The 25,812-nt window shown below is 46.4% G+C and overlaps 1 protein-coding gene across 2 annotated transcripts in view; it reads left to right on the top strand.

Moving 5' to 3' along the window:
• JMJD8 (jumonji domain containing 8) overlaps positions 1–25,812 on the top strand; it is a 106,239-nt gene that overhangs the window by 73,880 nt on the left and 6,547 nt on the right. The window contains exons 9-10 of one of the 2 annotated variants that reach the window (XR_014969516.1): positions 19,401–19,535; positions 19,718–19,809. Coding sequence is in view for 1 of the 2 variants with exons in the window: in XM_085628342.1 (XP_085484468.1) it covers positions 19,401–19,535; positions 19,718–19,798 (216 nt within the window). In the remaining variant the exon portion in view is untranslated. Of the gene's footprint in view, positions 1–19,400; positions 19,536–19,717; positions 20,564–25,812 lie in introns of those variants that run through there. The other variant, XM_085628342.1, reaches the window with a different exon arrangement.

Genomic DNA, 25,812 nt, shown 5'->3' with positions numbered 1-25,812 from the left:
GGGCTAGCAAGTTGAATTTCATTAGTGGATTTCATCACCTATTGTGCCATCCACTACATGACAGTGTAAACCATGGCTTCAGGCATGCCATTGTAGCTGGACTGAGGAAGTTTAAACATTGCAATTCGACCTGTAAAAAATAAACCCTGCTGACAAGGCAAAGACTCTCTTTTAAACATTAGTAAGTCACCACTATGTAGACCACGTAGGACACAAGCCAGGGTGCATGGTATTTAAAAGTAGGACTTGTGGAAAATGAATATTAACATTCTTACAGTGACTAACACTCAAAACGTGTTTTTCACTGCAGCAGGCCTAGCTGTCCTATGTCGAAAAAACAGAGTATAAATTGAAATTTTAAAATCCTAATACTGGGACGAATGGGACTGACTAGCTAGAAAAATAATTAATAACTGTTTTTAAAATAGTGGTGAAATGGTAGTCAGATTTCTAGTAAATGTGAGAAATTGGTTTATTGGTTATGGGAAGGGGTCAAACCAAACTCAAGCAACAACCATAATCCTTGTCATGGTGAACATCAAAAAGTCACTATATTAACCTGTGCTTAACCCTCTGATAGCTTAGCACACAAGCAGTCAGGCTTAACGTAGAGGCAATGTGTAAAGTATTTTATGCAACACTCAAACACTAATAAAGTGAAAGCACAACGCAAGAAAAATCACACACCAATCTAGAAAAAGAGAGGAGTAAGCTTTAATAAATAAAATGACACTAAAGCAACAGAAAAATAAAATGACATCAAAACAACAAAAATCAAAGTTAACCTTGGCAAATACAGTACTCTTAGAAGGTTAACTTTAACTTTGGCTGCTATTGCACTGGGCACTTTAATCGGGATTTTAATTTTTGTCTTGAGTGATTTAAGATGAATCTTGTGTCTTAGCTGAGTTATAAGTCAACTTGTCGTTATATCTTGCATTTGCACTTTTTTCTTTTTTTTTTTTTCTTTCTTTCTTTCAACTTGTCAACAGACAATGAAATTATATGTGACTGCCTATAAAATTTGAAAATGCATTGCATGCCGCACTTTGCTTAGTAAGTAGTCTATCAACAAAACAACATCAATGGTTGGTCTAATTGTGGTGTTCCAAATGTTGCTCTCGAAAAATATGTATGTACCCTTTTGCTCTGCTAAATAAAAAATAAAAAAAAACAACAAAAATCCACTCAGTAGAACCGGAGTTACGCAGTCTCAAAGATTTTAGGGAAAATTGTGCTTAGAAGCAAATTGTGCCAATTATGGTTATCTTGTCACCCTGGACCAGGTCAAAGTGACAAGTTCAGGCCAATCACGATGATTCGCAAGCCGGATACACAACCAAGTTTGTCCCGCTGAGATAGAATGTTGTGTCCTTGGATTCAAGATGCAAAGTCTGTGTTGGCCTGCACCGTGCTGTTTCGACAAGCCTTCTAGCAGGAGCTCCAGTGCGTGATCCTGCATCAAGATGTGTCGCTCTGGGTCTCTGATGTCGAAGATGATGATCAGGAGTTGCAATGCTGACATCGTGATGCATCGCACTGCATCAGGTTGGTGAAGCCACAGGTGTGGGGAAGCTTTGGGAGACTTGGATTTAGATGCATCTCACTGGTTCGCTGCTGATAAAGCCGTCAATCATGAGCTGCTTTGTGAGGTCTCGCATCAAGGTCTCGGTGCACTGGTTTGGTTCGAAAGACGCCACTAGTTTGGAGCTGGTGATGTAAGAACTTGTACTAGGATGCATCGCACTGCATCAGTTCCAATGAAGCCACCATCTGGAGCTTGGTTTTCCAGAACTTTCATTGAGATGCGTTCCGCTGTGTGGTTCTGAGGAAGCCGCCGTTCATTATCCTGTAATGGATCAGAACAGTAGCATTGACTCTTGGAGACACTCTGGTAATCCTGGATTCCAGTAGCAAGGCAGGCTTCAGGCAGCAGGACAGTCCTCAGGCAGCAGGGCAGTCCTTCAAACCTTTTACCTGGTGCCAGCTTTGAAGTGGAGAAACAACTTGTTTTCCCCCCACATCTGGTTCTGGGATGTCTTTCCTTCTCCTGCCCTGGCCCCACAATGTCTAGTCCTCAAAATGCTAGCATGAAGTTCCTTGTGAGTGGCCCATCCTGCCAACACCCATTCCCCCATTGTTACGCTCTCTGGGGGGGAATACACAAAGGCCATCTGCACCTACACTACACCTAGTCATGTTCCCCTGAATACAGCCTGCAGGCACCAAATAGTTAGGAACAGAAAATGACAACTGTCTAGAAGTAATGACTTGCTACCCTACTTCACCATTGAAAAGGATTTTAAATTACAATGGAGGCACCTGGCTTCCTTGCGCTGCTAAGTTGTCATTGCTGGAGCTACCCCCACTCACCCAACCGACCATGAGCCGTGCTACTCTTTGGGGGGTGACCTCTCCAAGCTCCACTTGTAGCACAGGCCTGGAGACAGCACTATCCGGCTGCACTCACGGCCTTTGGGGACCTCACTTAGAGGCAGTGGAGAAAAACAGTGAGTGGCAACTGATGGCACTGATTGAAGATCCCCGGATTCTTGAGGAGCACGGCCTCACTGTTCTAGAACCAATCATCGCCTACCCATTTCATGATGTTGGCCCCTCACTACTGACCCTGCTGCCAAGGGGGTAAACAGCTGTTGGTCTCTCAGTGATCCGACTGCATGGTATTGAATTTACTTGCTTGCTGGATGCTTCTTGGCTTTTGGGATAACTACACTGGTCCTGGGGACTGCTCGCACCCTCCCTGCCCCTCATTGCCAGTGGGTTCAGCAAGTGAGGTGGGTCCCTCCTAGAAACACTGTCTGCTGAATGGACTCTGAGATTTACAGGTGCTCACCTGCAGCGGCACTGTTCTTGTGCAGAACTATCCCGATCACAGTCTGGTGTGGCCTAATTAGGGAGCAGTTCCTCCCAGTCTCCAGCCTGTGGTCCCCATTAAATTGCCTCTGATGCAATTTAGTATAGGGTTTAGTTCTTGCAAGCACCTTACCTTCCACCTGATGGGAAAACTCCGCTTGGTTACCCCTTTCCCTGTACCCACGACCTCCACCATAACTCGCAACCAAGGGCAGAATGCTCGCAACATTTTCACAGAACTAACCTAAGGTATCCTCAGACAACAATATTATTCCTCCAACTGAGAAGCTGGATCTAATTCTACAGATCATCGTGGAAACCAGATCTGCGTTGTAGAATATAGGCGATACTTTGGCTATAGCTTCCACTCACAACCATGTCCTATGAAGGGATTTCGACCTTGACTGACAATTGAGTTAACATTTTTGCATTCTCACCTGATGAAGCGCAACAAATTGACTCTTTAATAGGCGAAGTAGATACCATCGCTTCAAGCATGGAATCCATCCAAAGCAACATAAAGCAACTACTATACCTGACCAATAGGGAGATCAACCAGAGGCTACATGCAAGTAAATCATTAAATACCATAGGATTCAACGGATTACAAGGGGATTAAGAATCCTATTGAGACCCACATTGTGCAAAAACAATTCCAAATTCACTGAGAGATGGTATGCCATCTTGAACAAATGTTCTCTAGACTTAATCTTACTCATTGTGGAAGAATTATCCAAACTATTGGAAGAATTAAACATCGAGATTAACCAATTGAAACAAGAAATATCCAACAAAATGGACAGTGAAGATTGGAATACAACCATAATGGATATTAACATTCAATTACAACAGTACACAACAGAGATTAATGAATGCTAAATACGTAAATTCAAGAAAGATACTATAGACTATAAATTGGGAGAAGTATACAACTGGGCGGAAATCTACTCTAAAAGCCGACAAAACAGATCAACCACCAAACCATCTGAAACTGAAACTTCTTTATCTGAAAGTGAGTCAGAACAATGCACTACTGACACTGAGGAACTGAGTTGTCCTCCAAGCCACCCAAGTACATCAACACAATACAGACGTATACCAGCAACACCTGGTGTTTTTGTTTTTTAGACATCAGCCCAGCAGCCAACGAAGAACCCAGAGGGGATGTGGCACCAATAGAAACAGAGTTGACAGCAGCAGATTCGAAGAGGGTGACCAGGAGTCAGAAAATCTGGAGGACAAGAGCTTGGTTATCAACATAACTAAATGCCAAATGACAAGGATACACACAGAGACTTTACAGAAAGGGACATAATTAGTCCCTACTTACCAATCGAATGAGTTAGACTCTGGAACTTTTTTGAGAACTTCGTAGGTGAACAGCCCATCAAAAAAGAAGGTACATTAATAAGATTGAAATCCAAAAGTTTATTCTTTCGGCCAGTAAGTCTTAAGATACTTGATTCCTTTGAAGTAATTATCAAAAACGAAATTACAGGGGAGGAGCCTAGCGCGCAACCAAGATGGCCGCGTAGGTGCGAGGCTCCCGAGGACCTCCGTGACCTCCTACATAAATCCTGAAAATATCCTGTCCTAGATGAGGGGACTGTGTTGGTGAGCCCGAGCTGAGGTGTCATCCGTTTTCCGCTTCCAAATTGGACCTCGGACACCGGCGGGAGCACCGATTGAGGTTTGCGGCCTTCTCCACGCCGGCCCCCCGGATTGGAGTTACGGGGCGATCCGGAGACAAAGTGATCAACAGCGGCGGGCAGGGCTGGGCGGCTCGCGTACCCCACACTTTCACTTTCGCTTTTGCACCCTCCTTGCTGTGTAGGCGAGGTTGGGTTGCGGGGCGGTGTGTGGTGGTGTGGCCTCGTTGGGGTGCCCTGCTGGCCCGCCGGCTGTGATCCGTCCTGCGGACCTGTGGCTGCCGCCCCCCGGAGCCCGTGAACTGGTTTGTCGGCCCTTTCCGAGGTGATTGGCACGATTTGGGGACTGAAACCATGTCCTCAAAACAAGATGGCGACCGGGCAAAGGTGAAATCGACCCGCCGTGGCGCAGCCCATCAGTCCAACAGCATGGACCGTTATACCCTCCAGAAGGGATCTCCCGAGGTGCCGCGTAGGTCTCCTGAGAACCCGACTGATGCTCCTGCGCTGCCCGCGGATCTGACCCTGCGAGATGAAGGCCTCGGTGGACCAGCGCTTTGACACACTGGCGCAAAAGATTGACTCGGTCCACGTGGATGTTGGCCTGGTGAGGGCTGATTTATCCAAGACCAATGACCGGGTCGATTCTTTGGCCCACACCACCTCGGGCCTTACAGCGGACGTGGCGGCCCTCCAAAAGGAGGTGCGCCGGCTTGGCCAGGCGAGCGCCCTGATGGATCGTCGACTGGAGGATTCCGAGGGTCGGGCCCGGAGGAACAATGTCCGCATTGTCGGGGTGCCGGAGGGACGGGAGGAGGCGGCGGCGGACCTGTTTGTGGAGGACCTGATTCTCACCCATCTCCAGCCCCGGGGGCTGAGTAAATTCTTTGCGGTGGAACGTGCCCACAGGGTTCCCGGAGGAAGACCTAAGGCCGGAGCCCCTCCGAGGCCTATCATTGCCCGGATTTTCAACTTTCGGGACAGAGACGCTATCCTTCAGACTTCTAGGCAACAAGGACCGGTCAGACTTGACAATATGGACGTAAACTTCTATCCTGATTTCACCCCAGCGGTCCAGAAGCAGAGACTGAGCTTTCTCGGAGTCAAACGTCGTCTACGGGACTTGAACCTCAAGTATGCGATGCTTTTTCCAGCTAAGTTGCGGGTGGAGGTGGATGGCCGCACGCATTTTTTTGATCGTCCCGAGGCGGCCGGGGACTGGTTGGACTCCTTGCCCGGGGATCGGGGCCGGGGGGGTGGGGGGGGCGCGGTTGGAGGGGAGGGCTCGCCGGATCAGGACTGAGGGATTAATAGTAGGCCTCGCTCTGGACAACATTGTCGTCATTTTTGTCTGTTCGTTAAGTCTCCCTCCTGTGGAGGTGGTACGGGGTCTCTTGGGGGCTCTCCCTCCTCCTCTGGGGGACTAGTTAGTTTAATCATTCATGGGGCGACAGGCACACTGCACTTTGGGGGGGCTGTTTGGGCTCATGCAGGGGTGCAGGGAGGGGGGAGTTCTGTTGGGATGGGTGGGTTGGGGTGGGGTGTTGTTCGTTTTTACCGCAAGGCAAACCCTTTATTGTATTGGTGTTTTTAAGGTGCTCTCCGGGGGACGAATGATGGCTTCTGTATGGGATGGGGGGTAGGGACCTGACTTTATTGTCCTGGAACGTTAACGGACTGGGGGATAGGATTAAGCGAGGTGTGGTCCTGCAGTATTTGAAACGACTTTCACCAGATGTGGTCTTTCTGCAGGAGACACACCTTATTGGTAATTCCTTTTGTGCCATGAATCGACGTGGCTATCGCTTGGTGGCCCACTCGGGCTTCACGTCGGGCTCACGGGGGGTGGGCATCATGGTGAAGAACTCGCTCCCGTTGGAAATAGACGAGGTGCGCCATGATGAGAGGGGACGCTACACTGTCTTAGTGGGGAGAATGGAGGGTAAAGTAGTTGTCTTTGTATCAGTGTATGTCCCACCGGGGCTACAGTCTACGACTTTTGCAGACTTAGGGCGCCTCCTCCTTGACCTTCCGGGGGGGCTTCTGGTGGTTGGGGGGGACTTCAATGCGGTGGTTTCTGGGACCGTGGATCGTCACCCCCCTAGGGACCTCCCCCGGGCGCAGGCGTGGCTGTCCGGCTTCTTAGATACACTGGGATTGGTGGACTGCTGGCGCTTAAAACATCCCACGCAGCTGCAGTACACTTTCCACTCGGGTGCCCATGGTAGCCTCTCACGGCTTGATTATGTCCTTGTCCCTGCGGCCTATGTTGGGAGGATAGGAGAGGTGCGCCATTTGGCGCGGGGTATTTCAGATCACTCCCCGCTCCTGTTGCACGTTGATGTCTTCCCGAGGGGGGAGGGCAGGGTAGCTCCAATCAATGCCTGGTATCTGCGCGACCCCACTATTCGCGCTGATTTGATTAAATCCTTGCAGCGGTATTTCGATGAGAATGTGGGGTCTGTCCCTTCGGCTATCTCCCTGTGGGAAGCCTTCAAAACAGTTCTTAGAGGGGAGGCCCTCTCCTTTATTTCCCATGCCCGGAGGCGCGAGCAGGAGGAGGTGACCCGGGTGGAGGCCGAAATCGCTGAATTGGAGGGTGATCTAGAGGGTGGGGTGACGGACGCTGCACTACATGTCCTACAACTTAAGCAGGCGGCCTACAGGGCCCTCGTCACGGAGGCGGCCAGGGGCCTCTATAGAGAGCAACAGGGGCGACTGTATGATGTGGGTGATAAGGCTGGTAAACTGCTTGCATGGTTGGATAAAAAGGAGAGAGCGAGTCGTGTGGTCCCGCTGATTGAGAGGATGGATGGTGTGCGTGTCACCGAGCCAGAAGACATTGTCTCTTGTTTCGCGGATTATTTCCGCGAGGTGTATTCCCCGGTTTCTCCCTGCTCGGATGAGGACTCCCATGCCCTGCTTAGGGATATCGCGCTGCCTTCCCTTTCGGTGGAGGACAGGGTGTCGTTAGATGCCGCTCCTACCTCCGACGAAATTGCCCTCGCCATACGCTCGGTCGCATCCGGCAAGGCCATGGGCCCGAACGGCATCCCTATTGAGTTGTATAAGCTGCGACCGGATGTACTGGCACCCCACCTCCGTGCGATGTTCCTGGCGGCCCACTCGCTGGGCTCCCTCCCGCCGGACCAACGTCTGGCTACAATCGTGGTGATCCACAAGGAAGGGAGACCTCGAGACCGGGTTACATCCTACCGGCCTATCTCGCTCTTGAATGCGGAGCCCAAAATCCTCGCCAAGGTGCTAGCCAACCGGCTGGTCGGCGTGGTGGGCGATTTGGTCCACCAAGACCAGTCCGGCTTTATTCCCCATCGCAACACGGCCCTTAATCTGCGGCGCTTGCACGGGGTGCTTGCGCGTGTCCCGTTTGTGCGGGAGCCGGCCATATTGGCGTCCTTAGACGCCACCATGGCGTTTGACACGCTCGAGTGGCCATACATCTGGGCTATGCTGGCGAAGTTTGGATTTGGCCCGGGGTTCATCAGCTGGGTCAAATTGTTGTATTCGGGCCCATTGGCACAGGTGGTGGTGAATGGAAGAGTATCGGTCCCATTCGAGCTGGGACGGGGCACGCGACAGGGCTGTCCCTTGTCGCCGCTCCTGTTCGCGCTGGCCTTGGAACCCCTGGCGGAGTGGCTGCGGTGGCACCCTTCCATCCGTGGTCTCCGTTGGACCCCCGAGTATGAGGACCGCGTGTCCCTATACGCTGACGATATCCTATTGTACTTAGCCTCCCCGCGTAAATCACTGATTGTCCTGGTTGATGTTTTGCGCTCATTCGGCCGCAACTCAGGCCTTGTCATCAACTGGGCTAAATCATGTGTGTATGTGCTTTCCGGGGAGGCTCCCGTCCTCCCGCGGGGCTGTCCGATCCAGATTGCCTCGCAGGGGTTTCGGTACCTAGGGGTTTACATTACTCTGGACCCGGAGGCCCGCTACGAGCGGAATTTGCTTCCCCCCCTCCAGCGCTTGAAGGAGGACGTCGCGCGCTGGCGGCGCCTGCTGCTTTCGCCGCTCGGCCGGGCGGCATTGTTTAAGATGATGTCGTTGCCACGCTTCCTGTACGCTCTCCAGAATACTATGGATTTAGTCCCGGCGCGCTACTTCCGTGAGGTGGAGAGTCTACAGCGCCTCCTGTTCTGGGACGGGAGGCCGCGTATTGCCCTGGCGAAGTTGACGCTCCCATGGTACGACGGGGGGATTGCCCTCCCGGATATTAAACGGTATTACTGGGCCTCCCAGCTAGCTGCAATTAATCATGGCCTTTACGGGCCCGCCTTAAACCCGGCATTTGAAATGGACAAGATGCTCCTGCCTGGTGGCGACTATAATCGAGCGCTCTACTCTGGCGCGCCCGGACCCCGCCTGACGGGACCTACGCGTGTCATGGTACGGGTATGGCACGCGGCTAACGCAGCTATGGGGTGGAAGGACCGTTTGACCCAGGCATCACCGTTGTACGCGTCTGAGAGATTGGGCTCCCTGTGGACCTCGAAGGGCTTCGAGAAGTGGGACACGATCGGCATCAGTAAAGTGGGGGACCTCTGGACGAGGGGGGGATTTAAAACATTCGAGACGCTGCAGACGGAGTTTCAGCTGCAGGGCAGTGAATACTTTCGGTACTTGCAGGTCCGTCACGCGCTGGGCTCAGTCTTCCCAGACGTCGCCTCCATCCCGGAGTCTTCCCCCCTGGAGGATAGAGTGCTGGATGGCCATGTTCCGGACAGCACGATCTCCCTCATTTACAAAAAATTGATTAATGATCGCTCGGGATTGCTGACTGGCCTCCGCGAGGCTTGGGTTGCCGACGGGCTGGAGTTGGACGACGAAGACTGGATTTCCGCGGTGGCCTCTCCGAAGGAGGTGGCCATACCGACTCGCCTTCGCTTTGTCCAGCTTAAGATACTCCATCGGGTTTACATGACGGGGCCAAGGCTTCTGCGTATGGGCTATGCTGAGGATGGGTTGTGTAAGCGTGGGTGTGGTGCTTTGGCGACTTTTTTGCATATTTTGTGGGAATGCCCGAAGGTGGAGCGATTCTGGCGTGGTGTGCATGAGGTCCTGCGAGTGGTTACGCATGTCGCGCTGCTGCCTGAAGCGAGGAGATGCCTGCTGAATGTGTGGGAACCAACTGACTACTCGGTTCCGCAGACGCGATGGGTGACTCTGGGATATATGATAGCTAAGCGTGACATTGCTCAACTGTGGGGATCCCAGAGGCCCCCGGCGGTGTCGGCCTGGAAAGAACACATGGATTGGTGCATGTTCCGAGAAAAGGTGGTGTATGTGGCGAGGGGTAAGCCTGGGGCATGGGTGAAAGTATGGGGCCCCTGGAACGCCTACCGCGGGGGTATCTGCGCGCCACCATTGCTGCCTGCGGCCTCACCAGCCCCGTCCCCTTAGTTGACTCCTTTCCATAGCCCCGAGCACGGAGTTCCCCCAGTCCTCGATCTGTTCCCTTTCCCCTCTTTAGACTCCTGTTGATGGCTGGGGTCCCCCATTCGGGGAGCACGTGCTGTTACTTTCGATTGCGGGTTGCCTTGCGGGTGTGGTTTTTGTGTTGTGTGTATAAAATGAAACCGTATTGTGGGGTCAGAGTGATGTGGCCCACGACGCCGATACCTCCTGATTTTGCTTCTCTGCGCCACCCAGTGTTCCTGTATGAATGTCATATGCTCCTGTCATTCTAGCGGCCGGCCGGAAGGTTGTAGGCCCATACTTGTATATTCTTGAGATTGCAATAAACGGTTTCAAAAAAAAAAAAAAAAAAACGAAATTACAAACAACCTTAGTATCGAAAGACCCAAACACTCAAACATGAGCACAAAAAACTAGGGAATCATTGACCGAATTGCAAATAACCCAGAGGTTACATGCAGTAAAGCAGACAAAGGGGGTGCCCCAGTAATTATGTACCCCTCTTTTTACATGCAAAACATAAATGATCATGTTTTAGACACCATCACCTACATTAAATTGGATCACATTCCCACAAGTGAATTTACTAAAATCCAGAATTTTAACTCAGCAGTAACTTTGAGGAGCATCACGGATGAAAACAAAATGTATTTAACACAAGACAATCCCAAAACTCCCAGCATTCATATGCTACTGAAAATACATAAAAACTTGAGATCCCCTCCGTTCAGACCAATAGTCTCAACAAGGAAATCAATACACGAGCCTGTGAGCACATACCTTGATCGTCATTTACAACTGATTTTCAAAAAAGGACAACCTATGTTAAAGGCACTACTGATTTCTTAAAATCATAGGAATTGAATTTGAAGACCATGGCCTTCCCATTTTGTGTACCATTGATGTGAGTTTGCTCTATTCCTCGATCCCTCATGATTTTAAACTGAAGCAGTGGAACATTATTTGTTGGGCACCAACATGGATGAAGATCTAAAAGTATATCTACTTGAATTACTACATTTCACTTGATATCATAGCTATTTTACCTGGAACAATGAATACTTTTCACAAAGAACTGGTATTTCCATGGGAAATTGCATCTCCCCATGCTACACTAATCTTTCCATGCACATTTTCGAAGTAAACAACTTCCTCACAGATCAAACACGGCATCACAACCTTTTGACGTTTCTGAGGTACGTTGATAATATTTTCATCATATGGAAAGGAACCACAGCAGAACTAACTATGGCCTTTGATAAACTCAACATCATCAATGATTGAATTTGGTTTACCTACAATATAAGCAAGGAAAACATCACGTTTTAGATGTCCAAATCACCATGATTTACATCACACTTTAGATCAACATCTACAGGAAAACCACTGATCGCAACAACTTCTTACATTTCAATAGCTTTAATCAGAACTTGTTAAAAACTCATTAACCATACTCTCAATTATTGAGAGTCCAAAAAATAATGTCTAACCCAAACAAGTTGAATATGAGCAAGAGCAACATGGTAAACAGATTTATTCAAATAGGGTTACCCTGACACTATTTTCAGTAAAACTATCGCAAGAGTCAACACAAAAACAAGGTCACAACTCTTGGCTTCTTGATAGACCCAGAAAAACACTAAGAGGATGTTAAAAGTCTCAAAATTTTCTACCAGGAGTACCAAAATCAAGAAGCTATCTTAAAACACAGGCCTATGCTTCAAACGGAGAATGACTCTAGTAGGCTCTTTAGTCAACCTCCGCTCTTTGCATATGAAAGATCTAAGAATCTCAAGTAACTGCTAGAATCCAAGAAGGACTCCAAAGGAAAGATTAAATACAAAAGACCAGTCCCTTTGTTTGAACTGTGGCAATCGAAACAACATAATGAAAGGAAAAACCATTACCCGTCCATCAAAACACGCAAATATCAATTTGTACATCCCAGCCAGTTGTGATTCCAAAAATGTCCTTTACCTACTTAAATGGCCTTGTGGTCTTACTTACTTTGGCAAAACCGAATGCAAATTAAATGAAAAATCGACTGTGGCCACACATTTCCTTACGCATTGTCATGACAGTAGCCAATTGAGGTTTACTGTGTTGGAAGTTGTACCTTTACGAGAGGGGATTGGCAACAGAAAATATTTCCTCCAAAGTGAGATACTGTAGCGATCACCCGAGGGGCAACCGCTAGGCAGGAACTATGTAGACACAAACAGACCCCTAATTCAGGAAGCTGGTGGAAGAAAGGCCCGGAATACTACATGTCCCAGCATGCCGTGGGCCGCCTCAAAATTAGGCTAGGACCACCCTTGTATATAAGCACCACCTCCTCAAGAGGAAAGTGCTTGACAATCAAAGACCGAGAGGATATGGCGGATGGTGCTCCCCGCCGGATACCAGCGGGAAGCATTTGCAGCGTCTCTCCAGTCGTCGAAGCCAAGCCGAGTCGGGTGAACAGCGGAGCAACCCTCCGAGAGAAGAACGGAGCGGAAAAAGCAGGTATTCGTAGGAAGGGCAAGCGCGCCGCCTTCTCTGTCTCCTTTCGCCAAGGGGGTGATCCGCATTCCCATATAGCCCAGGGGTTACGGGAGGAACCGTGACCGCCTTCTCGAGCATCCCAGGGGTCACGGTAGAAACCGTGAAATCGAAAGTAACGCACAGCGTGCAATCGCCAAGCCCTGCTCTTGTCAAGGAGTACCTGTTCTTCCGACGCGCTGATTGCCGGTTCCGCTTTCTGCCGAGATAAGGCTTACAGTAGACATTGCTGCTACGTGGCCGCTTTCCAGGGGAAGAAGAAGCGGTGAGTGAAACCGCTTCGTAATTACCGGAGCGTTGTCAATCCTAACGCTAAGATACTTAAAGGAACATTACCCATTTTCAGGAAGCTTTCCTTTTTTGTTTAATTACGAGACATTCTGCAGGCGACAACAGACCCTTTATCTAGTCATTCGCCCAGCGTCACTGCAGGAATCCTTTGTTCATTACCGTGACTTGTGCAGGTGACATCAGACCCTCCTCCCAGGCACTCTACTAGAGTATTGAGGAATTAACGTCCTGGGTGCAGGGGAAACCTGAGCAGCCCAATCGCAAGAAGTCCTAGTCCTCTCGAACAGACCAGGGGGAACACCTCACCTGCCGCAACTACCCTTGTTGTTTTGTCCCTTTTCCCCGTTTCCCCTGGGGCCTCCTCACGCAGTAGGGTGTTTTCTCTCTGTGGGAGAGGGCGCTTACGGGAGGTGGGGTTCACGCAACTACCATCGTTCCTGCTGAGTCCCGCGACAAAGGTTAGTGGCTGTGATATCATTCGGGTCACTGATCCAGTCCCTGACAGATACACTGGATTAATTGACTTGACACCTTAATCCCCAAGGGACTCAACGTTCTCATGGAATTTAGTTGCTTACTGTAAAGTGCACTGTTATTTATAGGTTATTCAACTTACGTTCATCAGAGTACTTAGGACTCCGTTGGTAGACACTCACTTCAATTAGCCTCAACTTTCCACACAAAATAATCGCATAATAGACATTAACATAGAATACATGTGAGGCACCCCACACCAACACACTCCAAGCCGACACACACATTCCTGTTGACACCACCTAAGGTGCGCATCCCCTTACTTCATCGGCACATTTACATACCGAAAAATTTCATGTTTATTTCTTTCATCTAATATCAATATACCCACCCACATACGAATCAACATTATTCATAAGTCTATTTATCCTTTATCTTACCCTGATCTTACATCTACATGCTCACTTATTCATGAACCTGCGTTGGACCCATCCTATCATTGATGGGACTTTCAAATGTTGCAGGACGCTGTGCATGTCTACTTGTGATAGACTACATGAGGAACATGATATAGTCCGATTCGTGGAGTGGTGCACCGCTCATTATTGAGACAAGTTGTAGTTAAATTAGTCAATGAGTCTTGTGATGCTAAGAGTCTTGAATAATTCTTTATTTTCAAAAAATTGCCAGCGAACGCGTTTCGTTCATGAGAATGAACTTCTTCAGGGCATGCGTATACGTTCCTGGTTGAGGAAAGCGATAGTGTAGGGTGGTAGTCCGGGCTGCACGGGCAGCCTTGGTAAGGGCCGGTGTGCGCTAAATCTGAGCTGTTGAGCTGTCCGCTTCTGTGATAAGAGTGGACCCCTCTTATCACAGAAGCAGACAGCTCAACACCCAGCCCTACTCTCAGCTTTAGCGCACACCGGCCCTTACCAAGGCGGCCCGTGCAGCTCGGACTACCACCCTACACTAACGCTTTCCTCAACCAGGCATGTATACGCATGCCCTAAACAAGTTCATTCTCATGAACGAAACGCGTTGGCTGGCAATTTTTTGAAAATAAAGAATTAATCAAGACTTTTAACATCACAAGACTCATTGACTAATTGACTACCACTTGTCTCAATAACGAGCGGTGCACCACTCCACAAATCTGACTTTCTCATTTATCTGCATAGCAGTTGGCACTCGACGACGGCGAGTGTTGGAGTAGTTTTTGTGCACACTCAACCAGATTGGCTACTTTTTTCATACACAACAAGGGAACATCACAGGGAAGTGCGGTCACTGTGTCCGCCGTTGTTTGGAACTACAATTTGCATGAGGAACATGTTATATTTGGTATAGTTTATGTTTACTATGTTGATCTGTTACTCTGGATGTGATGCACACTTTGTTTTTTGGGACTGAATTTGATTTCTTGATGATTTACACTGTGTATTCTTCTTTAACCTTTTAATAATGGAGCCAAATTTTCAGGCCCAACCTTGTCCCTTCTTTATGTTCACACTCTCAATAAGCACGGTCTACATGAGGAACATGTTATATTCGTCATTAACTATGTAGATGATGTTGATTATGCTGATCCGTTACTTCAGATGTGATGCACACAATAAGTATGTGACAAAATTTCCTTTCTTGATGGAATATACTGCACATTCTTCCTAAACCTTTCAACAATGACGCCGAGTTTGGTGCCCAACCTTGTCCTTTCTTTTTATGTTTACTATACTAACTCATGCGTATTTAACACCATCAATATGGCGTCCGACATTGACGCCTGACGGAGAAGTGTTCGAAATGGTCTTAAAACTTTTTACATGGTGAGCGATTAATAAGAACACCATGCATGATTTAAAAAAAAAAATGTCTGTAACCATCACCCACTTTTGACACACGTGCATGTTTACTTCTTCAATCAAATGTATACGAGACCGCACCACATTTTTATTTGGTACTATTTTTTAACGCGCGCTTGTTTACTTCCGTAATCAAAGTCATATGAGACCAAACCGTATTTTCATTCATCCGCATTCCATTTACCAATGAGGAGTGTAAACTCATTGGAAAGATAATGATAACCATTGCCGCATGCACACTGGTTTTTTTATCATCAAGCACTTTGCCATCACGTCCCAAATGTACACACGATTTCTTTGTGCGGCAACTTTTCCTTCAGTTGTTTTCTGTTTAAATAACGAGCGTTCATTGATTTCACGTTTTCACCTTAATCACGTTCTGGGTACGTACTGCAACGTATTGAAACCCAGCATTTAATGGCATTTACCATTGGGGTTACCATGAGGGACTCTAAGCATGCAGTACACCCACCTATGGATTTTTAGATTGACCTGTAACCTGTGCCTAAAGCTTTGATTCTTATTTTCGTCACCCTACAGGGTTACATATCCCATGAAGAAGGGCCCAGCCCGAAATGCATTGGGATTTTTGAAGCCTGAGAATTAGGCATTTATTGTTGGAATATTGTTGAAATACTCTGAACTAAATCAGTTGTCAGTCAATTTAATTAAAATATGAAGAACTTGCACTTGATTTACAAGTTTAAATTGTTTAAAGATACCTTTTGAACAACTGGAGTACATCCCAACCTAGGGATAAGAGTAGTGCACCTAGGGGACACTTCCCAGGATGTGGGGAGTGCAACTCATTCATTGACTTACGCCTAGGATCAGAAGGTGATGCGCTATTGCACAATCAAATGCTTTACCTACTAATTAAGTCTAGTAGGATCCCCACGTGGTTTCGATGTCTGATCATGCAAGTCTTAGTGTGCCAGAGGTAAGGGCGACACCTTCCAGTAGCACGTTGCCTCCGACACTTGTGAGCTCCCAGCTGAGAAGTGCCCTCCAGAAAGAGCCCCAAGAAGTAGAAAAAAACAATAGGTAAAAACTTCCATGAGATAATGGAGCTCCCAGGTGTTGTAGTCAAGGAACAGAGTACCAGAAGAGACAGTGAAGACAGACACAGGAACCTGAAGGACAATAGACGGGAAGATAAGCGTTAGAACACACCGTGGAAGCTCCAAGCATTGTGACGCACTGACAACCAGAAAACCCTCTCGTTAAATTGGCCCTGAACAGAAAGAGGAAAATGAATCACAGAAAAGTATCCATAACTGTTTGGAATCAGATAGGAAAAGACATGGTGTCGGCCATCTTGTATTGGACAGATATATATTTCTCCAGAAGCCTTCCGGAGGGATTATGGGATAATGACTTTTGCTGGTAGAATAGCCCCACAGAAGCTGTCTGGAACTCCATGGCCCAGAATGTCTCCCACAAGGTGCACACTGACAGACCAGATGTGAGGTAAGTCTGCACGGGGAAAGTGCTGATCTGCCGGTGCCGCCTCAAAACTGCTGTTGCTCCCGGGTTGATCGGGACAGGTGCGAGCACCGCAACAATTACTGCTTTCTCCTACAGGGCTTGATAGTTCCTATAGATCTTGCAGTCAAGCACAATGGTTCAGTTTACAACTTTTGTCTAGGTGGCTAGAACTTGCTCTGCAGCCCTGGGGCGGAGAGTCGGGAATAGTTTACAATCAGATATGGTTATCTCTTATCTTATTGAACTGTGTTGGAGGGTCTATGGTTGCAGAGCTGATCTGTTCATACCAATGTTTGAGAAGCGCTTTCCCAGAGTTACAAATCATTGCCCTGCACTTGAAAATGGCTCATCTAGGATGCCTCACACGGAATGCTTCTTTCTTAAGCGTAGAAACACCCATATCGCCTTCTTACAAGAAATGCGCTTGACACAACAAGAAAGGATTAAGCTACAGAAGCGGTGGAGATGTCAGTGCTATTGCATAGATCACTCCCGCTTTGCTAGATGCAGCCCCAACATACTTCCCTTATGCTGCATGCTTGGTCCTGGACTTGGAAAAGGCATTCTGGGTTGAATCCACCATAATTTTTTAGCTCACTTTGCCACCCCAGTTCAGACACAGCTATATGCAAATCAGTCTTGACCCTGTGCCTCATGGGAACAGTCCAGCCTGAACTGCCAAGCCATGTCTTCCTGAGACCGGTTTCCGGCTAACAGCCCTCATCAGCCAGGCTAGCTTGAATCCAGTGGCAAAGTGAGCAAGGGACCCACGTCTGGGCATTCCCTGTTAACTTAGGGCGAACAAAGCAAACACAAAGAGATGATGGACGAAGCGCTGAAACTTTTCAGACGCTCACCCCCGGTCACAGATCTGGGTTGAATCCACCATCATTCTTTAGCTCACTTTGTCACCCCAGTTGATACACAGCTATATACAAATATGTCTTGACCTTGTGCCTCATGGGAACAGTCCAGCCCGAAATGCCAAGCCATGTCTTCCCTGAACCGGAAACAAGCATCCTGGGACCGGTTGCTCACTTTGCCACTGGATTCAAGCTAGCCTGGCTGATGAGGACTGTTAGCCCAAAAACAGTCCCAGGATGCTTGTTTCCGGTTCAGGGAAGACCTTGCTTGGCAGTTGTGGCTGGACTGTTCCCATGAGGCACAAGGTCAAGACTGATTTGCATATGGCTGGGTCTGAACTGAGGTGGCAAAGTGAGCTAAAGAACGATGATGGATTCAACCCATATCTGTGACTGAGGGCGAGTGTCTGAAAAGTTTCAGCGCTCCGTCCATCATCTTCTTGTGTTTGCTTTGTTCGCCCTAAGTTGGCAGGGTATGCCCAGACGTGGGTTCCTTGCTCACTTTGCCACTGGATTCAAGCTAGCCTGGCTGATGAGGGCTGTTAGCCCCAAACCGGTCCCAGGATGCTTGTTTTCGGTTCAGGGAAGACCTTGCTTGGCAGTTCGGGCTGGACTGTTCCCATGAGGCACAGGGTCAAGACTGATTTGCATATGGCTGGGTCTGAACTGAGGGGGCAAAGTGAGCAAAAGAACGATGATGGATTCAACCCAGATCTGTGACTGGGGGTGAGTGTCTGAAAAGTTTCAGTGCTCTGTCCATCATCTCCTTGTGTTTGCCACCTTTAGCACTATGACTACATCAGTTGGGAGAGGACTAAAGCATTATACTTGATAGAGAGACACATATTGTGTCCCTCTACACTGATAATGTTTTGGTTTATATCAGAGACATCTGTAACAACGTGACACAACAACAGCTTATTTAAAATTGCCTCTGTGCTCGGAGTCAACTGGTCCAAAATTTGCCTCTAAGCTGACTGTCTCATACAAGTTATTGTCTTAGATAATCACTGTATCAAACGGGAGCCAACCACTTTCTGTTATCTAGGTTTTAACATATTTCACTCTACCAAGGTTTTGATGGATTGCAATGTGATGAGAGCAGTGTCATCACTCAGATACCAAATCTTATTCTGGAGGACATCCCCCACCCCCATCAGTGCCTAGCAAAGTGGCCCAGATTCTACAATGTCTCTGACTTGTTTGTTTATCTTCCACTGTGCCTTTTCCGCACGTTAGATGGAACCTTCTTTTTTTTTTTTACAAAACTTCGCTCCTAGCTTTCTGTCTTCTACCACTTTCCTTTAGTGCAGAGGAGCAGTTACCAAAAAAACACAATTAAAATAGATGACCAGTTATCTATTTGCTTCGTTAACTCAAAAAAGGAAAAACTATTTCAACATGAGTCTATGTGCATATACAGTGTAATTTTATAAGCAAACCAAATCGTAGATGGTTTACGTTTGTATTGGGCTCAGGGTTGAAAACATCTACTTCTGGGCCCACTAGACGTGCTCTTGTATTAAGCATTAGCCAAACATCTACTTGGTCTACCATTCAGACATTACTAACGATTTTTGTTATGACACAGAAGTGAAGAACAAGTGCTGGTTTGGACATCTCATCCTTGTAAGGTTTCTAATACTGGATTGAATTTCTTAAGCTGGGCTTTCTAATGTGGTGCTGCTTTGCAGTGGTTGAACATGAGGAATCTGAGAGCATTCTTTATCAAAAAAGAAATGTTACCTATAGTAAATAGCTAATTTGTCATTACCGTTTTATCTTCAACTAAATGTGATGTCCTTCAGAGGACATTGTTTACAGTTAATGAAAGTGTGCGTATTTTAGGGATGAAGAGAGTGGATCACTGGTTTGAGGGTTCATTCCAGACTCGTACCCTAAACAATTGTCTTTCTTTCTAGCGCTGGTTTCTTTATCCTCCAGACAAGACACCTGAATTTAATCCTAACAAGACTACACTGTCATGGTTGACAGAAAAGTATCCTTTCCTTCCAGAATATGAACGTCCGGTAGAGTGCACCATCCACCCTGGAGAGGTAAGGATGTAGAGAATTGTACTGAATTATGGGAGAATGTTAGAGATGCCCTTCTTGGATTTCAAAACATTGTTGTAGATTAGGTAGAGATGACAAATTGTATAGCTGTTGCCTTCTGGGCATCATTACCTTCTCAGAAATCTGCATCATTAATGCTCCTGTTTTTTTTGTTGATTTGACAGGTCTTGTACTTTCCTGATCGCTGGTGGCATGCAACATTAAACCTGGACACAAGCGTGTTCATCTCCACATTCCTTGGATGACCTTGTTGGCTGTGAGGCTCTTTGTTACATTAGTCCCAGCACCAGAAATCTTCATTGTCACCACTAGTGCCTACTGCAGTTTCATGCAGGATGGGAAAGCCCTAAACTGCAGCAAATGACTATAGCACTCTAACTGACATCTCATATCAGAGACAATACGAATACAATAGTTCCCTGTGCTCATGGTCTAACATTACATTGGGATGTTCAGAGAGGCATTGGGACTTTTTCCCCACAAATCTGCACTTTCCCCCAGTTTAAGGTCTCTTTTATTTTGTTACCTGAAATTTCTTTTCGGCTGGGAATCTTAGTTCATTATTTATTTTGAGATGTTTTTATTTAATCCAAACTTTACAGGGAGTCCATTTAAAAATGAAATGGTTGTAGAGTTGACAGTAAGGGAGTTAGATTGGGTTCCAGCATCCTCACCATATATATTAAAGGTTTTAAAATCAGATTTTAAAACCTACTAGTCTACTGCACATGTTCATTGGCATCTAGTCAACTGTTTCCACTTTGAGTAACTCTTCTGTGTCCATCATGAGTTCTTCTCTGCTATTCATGAACCCTGAATACCTCCCACAATATCCAGGTTCCTAGTTTTGTGATGATACATCTGAGCAAGACTATTCATTAAACTTAAATTCTGTGACAATTTTTATGATGAACATCTATTAAGCATTCTTTCCTTTCAACTCAGCATTCCATGCTTATGTGATGTAATATACTTTTGTGATGAGATATTAAACAAACAGGTGGTTAAAATATCCTCTTACCTCCAAGCTTTCAATTACTGACTTGCACAGTGAGTGAGCCAGTAGTATTGTTAACTGCTAAGGACCTGGTAACTATTCACATTTGTTTAAAGGAAGCTACATTGAACAATAGAGGTTGTATATGTATTTTAGTAAGTAACTGGTTACTTGTTATTCTCAGGGATATTTGTTGGCAGTGCTAAAAGTGAAAATCCAGTTCTAACCCAAACAACCCTAAAATGGACAACAACTCCAAAAATTCATCAAGCTTCCATTTTTACACTTGTGAATTGGCTGGACGAGTCTGCATTTGTCATGGAAACTAGAACTAGTGTATATCTTGAGGATAGTATTCAGGTGTATGGGACCTGTGCTCCTTTGTGTACAATGAAAGACTCCCTTAAGAGAAACAATATGAAAAAGACAGAGCGCTGGGTGGGTTGAAGGAGTCACATTGATTATGTTATCAATCAATAAACCAGGGAATTATGAAGCTCGCTACTCACCTGTGAGGGTCTCAAGGCGCTGGGGGGTGGGGTGCAGCTCTGAGTCAGCCAAAGAGCCAGGTCTTTAGGCTGTTCCTGAAGAAGTGCAGAGAGGGGGTGCGTCTGATGTTGATCGGGTGCTCGTTCCAGGTCTTTGCTGCGATGTGGGAGAAGGATCTTCCACCTGCTCTGGCTCTGCGGATGCGTGGGGTTTCAGCGAGGGCTGTCATGATCCAGTACTTTACCACTCTATATAGAGTAGCTTTTCCCAAGTAAAACCCACCCCTATCCTGTGCTTCCAGCACTCCAATAATATGCATGGTGTTATGTATCAATGCTTGTTTACTGTGATATGTATCAATGCTTGTTTAGTGGGTATGTTGTAACATAGCAACTTGGCCACTGCTTATAAGTTGTCATGATCATGATATGCATGAAGTTCATGTTTTGACAGAAAACGCTTTAAAATACTCCGCGTTCAAAAGGAAACCATGAAAAGCTCGATAAACAATGAGGTCAGTTTCTCAAGTAAACAGTCTAGTTTGGCCTCCACCACTCCTATGACTTCACTGTATCATCTTAGCATTCGAGTATTATTACAGTCCCAAGAAGATAAAACCAGATTATGGTCCGTGGACGCTCTAATAGATTCAGGAGCCACAGGAAATTTCATAGATGCACAATTAATGCATGAGTTAGGATTAAAAAGTTTACTAAAAAAAGACTCCAGAAATAGTAAGAGCTTTAGATGGGAAGGAGTTAACTTCAGGGCCCATAAGATATCATACGGAGATTCTTACCATGACGTGCTCTACAAAACATACTGAAGACATATTCTGTGACATAATAGACACACCTCAATTTTGCTTGATATTAGGAATCCCTAGGTTGGTTTTACATAACCCTCATATTGACTGGTGGCAAAAAACTGTTTTGTTTAAATCAGACTATTGTCATTCTGAATGTTTACCCCATCAGATACTAGAACATCTAGTTCAAGGGTATGATTTTCCTCAGGAGTCCAAAAATATATTATTACTGGAGGGAGTGCCTAAAGAATATGACGATCTTATAGACGTTTTTGACAAAAAGAAAGCAAACACCCTACCACCACATAGGGTCTACGACTGTCGTATTGACTTGACACCTGGCGCAACTCTACCATGTAGCCGTATTTACGCTCTGACTGAGACTGAGAATGATCTTTTACGCAACTATTTAGATGAACACCTTGCTAACGGTTTCATTAGACATTCCAAGTCCCCGGTTTCATCTCCCCTCGTTTTCATAGGAAAAAAGTGGGTGAATTACGCTTGTGTATCGATTACCGTGCAATTAATAACGTAATCATAAAGAATCGGTATCCCTTACCGTTCATACCAACATTATTAGATCAAATAAAGGATGCAACCATTTATACCAAACTGCATTTGCGCGGAGCTTATCATCTTGTACGAGTCCGTGAGAGCGGTGAATGGAAGACAGCCTTCCGTACCAAATTCGGCCTTTACGAATACCAAGTGATGCCCTTCGGACTCTGCAACGCTCCAGCAGCGTTCCAGTTTTTTATAAATGAGGTGTTAAGGGATTTTCTGGACGTATGTTGTGTGGTGTATATTAATGATAAACTAATATATTCAAAATCTACGGAAGTACATGTGAAACAAGTAAGAGACATTCTTCAACAGCTTTTAAAAAATTCATTATATGTCAAATTAGAGAAAAGTATGTTTCATGTCAACAAAGTCGCCTTTTAGGTTACATTATTAGTCCGTCCGGAATTGAAATGGACCCAAAGAAAATCCAAGCTATATGTACCTGGCCAAGTCCCTTGTCTGTGAAACAAATCCAAAGTTTCTTGGGATTTGCCAACTTTTATAGACGCTTTACCCACAATTTCACACAGCTTATCACTCCCATTACAAAGTTGTTGCTGTGCAGGTCTTTCAAGATTTAAAGACACAATTCACATCAGCCCCCATCCTGATGCATCCGGACCCCTCTCAGCCCTTTATAATTGAAGCAGATGCCTCGCAATTTGCCATAGGAGGCATTTTGTCTCAAAGGCACAAAAACAGGGGTCAGATGCATCCCATAGCATATTACTCTAGAAAATTGTCCCCTGTCGAACAAAATTATGCAATAGCTGATAGGGTATTATTGGCCATAAAAGCTGTCTTTGAAGAGTGGCGACATTACTTGTTGGGTGCTTGACACCCTATTACCATCTATATGGCTCACCGTAATTTACAAATGCTACGATCTGTCAAAGCACTTTCTGCCCTTCAATTACAATGAACCCTGTTTTTCAATGATTATAATTTTATCATCACTTATAGACCAGGAAAAGGTAATAACAAAGCAGATGCTCTATCACGCATTGGGATAAGTGATGATATGTGTGTACAACGAGAAACACCACAACTGAAACTGCCACCACAATGTTTTCAGGTGGATGTTGTTGATACCGATGTAATAATGGACATCAAAGCAGAAATAAAGACAAAACAAAAACAAGAATGGCAAGAGAAATATCCTGGAATTTACTTACAACAATATGGACCACTCCTCTATAGGAATGTCTCTTTTGTACTCATGGGTTTCATTCTAAGGCTATCATTACCCGTCCATCAAAACACGCAAATATCAATTTGTACATCCCAGCCAGTTGTGATTCCAAAAATGTCCTTTACCTACTTAAATGGCCTTGTGGTCTTACTTACTTTGGCAAAACCGAATGCAAATTAAATGAAAAATCGACTGTGGCCACACATTTCCTTACGCATTGTCATGACAGTAGCCAATTGAGGTTTACTGTGTTGGAAGTTGTACCTTTACGAGAGGGGATTGGCAACAGAAAATATTTCCTCCAAAGTGAGATACTGTAGCGATCACCCGAGGGGCAACCGCTAGGCAGGAACTATGTAGACACAAACAGACCCCTAATTCAGGAAGCTGGTGGAAGAAAGGCCCGGAATACTACATGTCCCAGCATGCCGTGGGCCGCCTCAAAATTAGGCTAGGACCACCCTTGTATATAAGCACCACCTCCTCAAGAGGAAAGTGCTTGACAATCAAAGACCGAGAGGATATGGCGGATGGTGCTCCCCGCCGGATACCAGCGGGAAGCATTTGCAGCGTCTCTCCAGTCGTCGAAGCCAAGCCGAGTCGGGTGAACAGCGGAGCAACCCTCCGAGAGAAGAACGGAGCGGAAAAAGCAGGTATTCGTAGGAAGGGCAAGCGCGCCGCCTTCTCTGTCTCCTTTCGCCAAGGGGGTGATCCGCATTCCCATATAGCCCAGGGGTTACGGGAGGAACCGTGACCGCCTTCTCGAGCATCCCAGGGGTCACGGTAGAAACCGTGAAATCGAAAGTAACGCACAGCGTGCAATCGCCAAGCCCTGCTCTTGTCAAGGAGTACCTGTTCTTCCGACGCGCTGATTGCCGGTTCCGCTTTCTGCCGAGATAAGGCTTACAGTAGACATTGCTGCTACGTGGCCGCTTTCCAGGGGAAGAAGAAGCGGTGAGTGAAACCGCTTCGTAATTACCGGAGCGTTGTCAATCCTAACGCTAAGATACTTAAAGGAACATTACCCATTTTCAGGAAGCTTTCCTTTTTTGTTTAATTACGAGACATTCTGCAGGCGACAACAGACCCTTTATCTAGTCATTCGCCCAGCGTCACTGCAGGAATCCTTTGTTCATTACCGTGACTTGTGCAGGTGACATCAGACCCTCCTCCCAGGCACTCTACTAGAGTATTGAGGAATTAACGTCCTGGGTGCAGGGGAAACCTGAGCAGCCCAATCGCAAGAAGTCCTAGTCCTCTCGAACAGACCAGGGGGAACACCTCACCTGCCGCAACTACCCTTGTTGTTTTGTCCCTTTTCCCCGTTTCCCCTGGGGCCTCCTCACGCAGTAGGGTGTTTTCTCTCTGTGGGAGAGGGCGCTTACGGGAGGTGGGGTTCACGCAACTACAATCGTTCCTGCTGAGTCCCGCGACAAAGGTTAGTGGCTGTGATATCATTCGGGTCACTGATCCAGTCCCTGACAGATACACTGGATTAATTGACTTGACACCTTAATCCCCAAGGGACTCAACGTTCTCATGGAATTTAGTTGCTTACTGTAAAGTGCACTGTTATTTATAGGTTATTCAACTTACGTTCATCAGAGTACTTAGGACTCCGTTGGTAGACACTCACTTCAATTAGCCTCAACTTTCCACACAAAATAATCGCATAATAGACATTAACATAGAATACATGTGAGGCACCCCACACCAACACACTCCAAGCCGACACACACATTCCTGTTGACACCACCTAAGGTGCGCATCCCCTTACTTCATCGGCACATTTACATACCGAAAAATTTCATGTTTATTTCTTTCATCTAATATCAATATACCCACCCACATACGAATCAACATCATTCATAAGTCTATTTATCCTTTATCTTACCCTGATCTTACATCTACATGCTCACTTATTCATGAACCTGCGTTGGACCCATCCTATCATTGATGGGACTTTCAAATGTTGCAGGACGCTGTGCATGTCTACTTGTGATAGACTACATGAGGAACATGATATAGTCCGATTCGTGGAGTGGTGCACCGCTCATTATTGAGACAAGTTGTAGTTAAATTAGTCAATGAGTCTTGTGATGCTAAGAGTCTTGAATAATTCTTTATTTTCAAAAAATTGCCAGCGAACGCGTTTCGTTCATGAGAATGAACTTCTTCAGGGCATGCGTATACGTTCCTGGTTGAG

The sequence above is a fragment of the Triturus cristatus genome, chromosome 10 (assembly GCF_964204655.1).
Source record: "Triturus cristatus chromosome 10, aTriCri1.1, whole genome shotgun sequence".
Lineage (NCBI taxonomy): Eukaryota > Metazoa > Chordata > Amphibia > Caudata > Salamandridae > Triturus > Triturus cristatus.
This window is presented reverse-complemented; position numbering and strand designations above follow the sequence as displayed.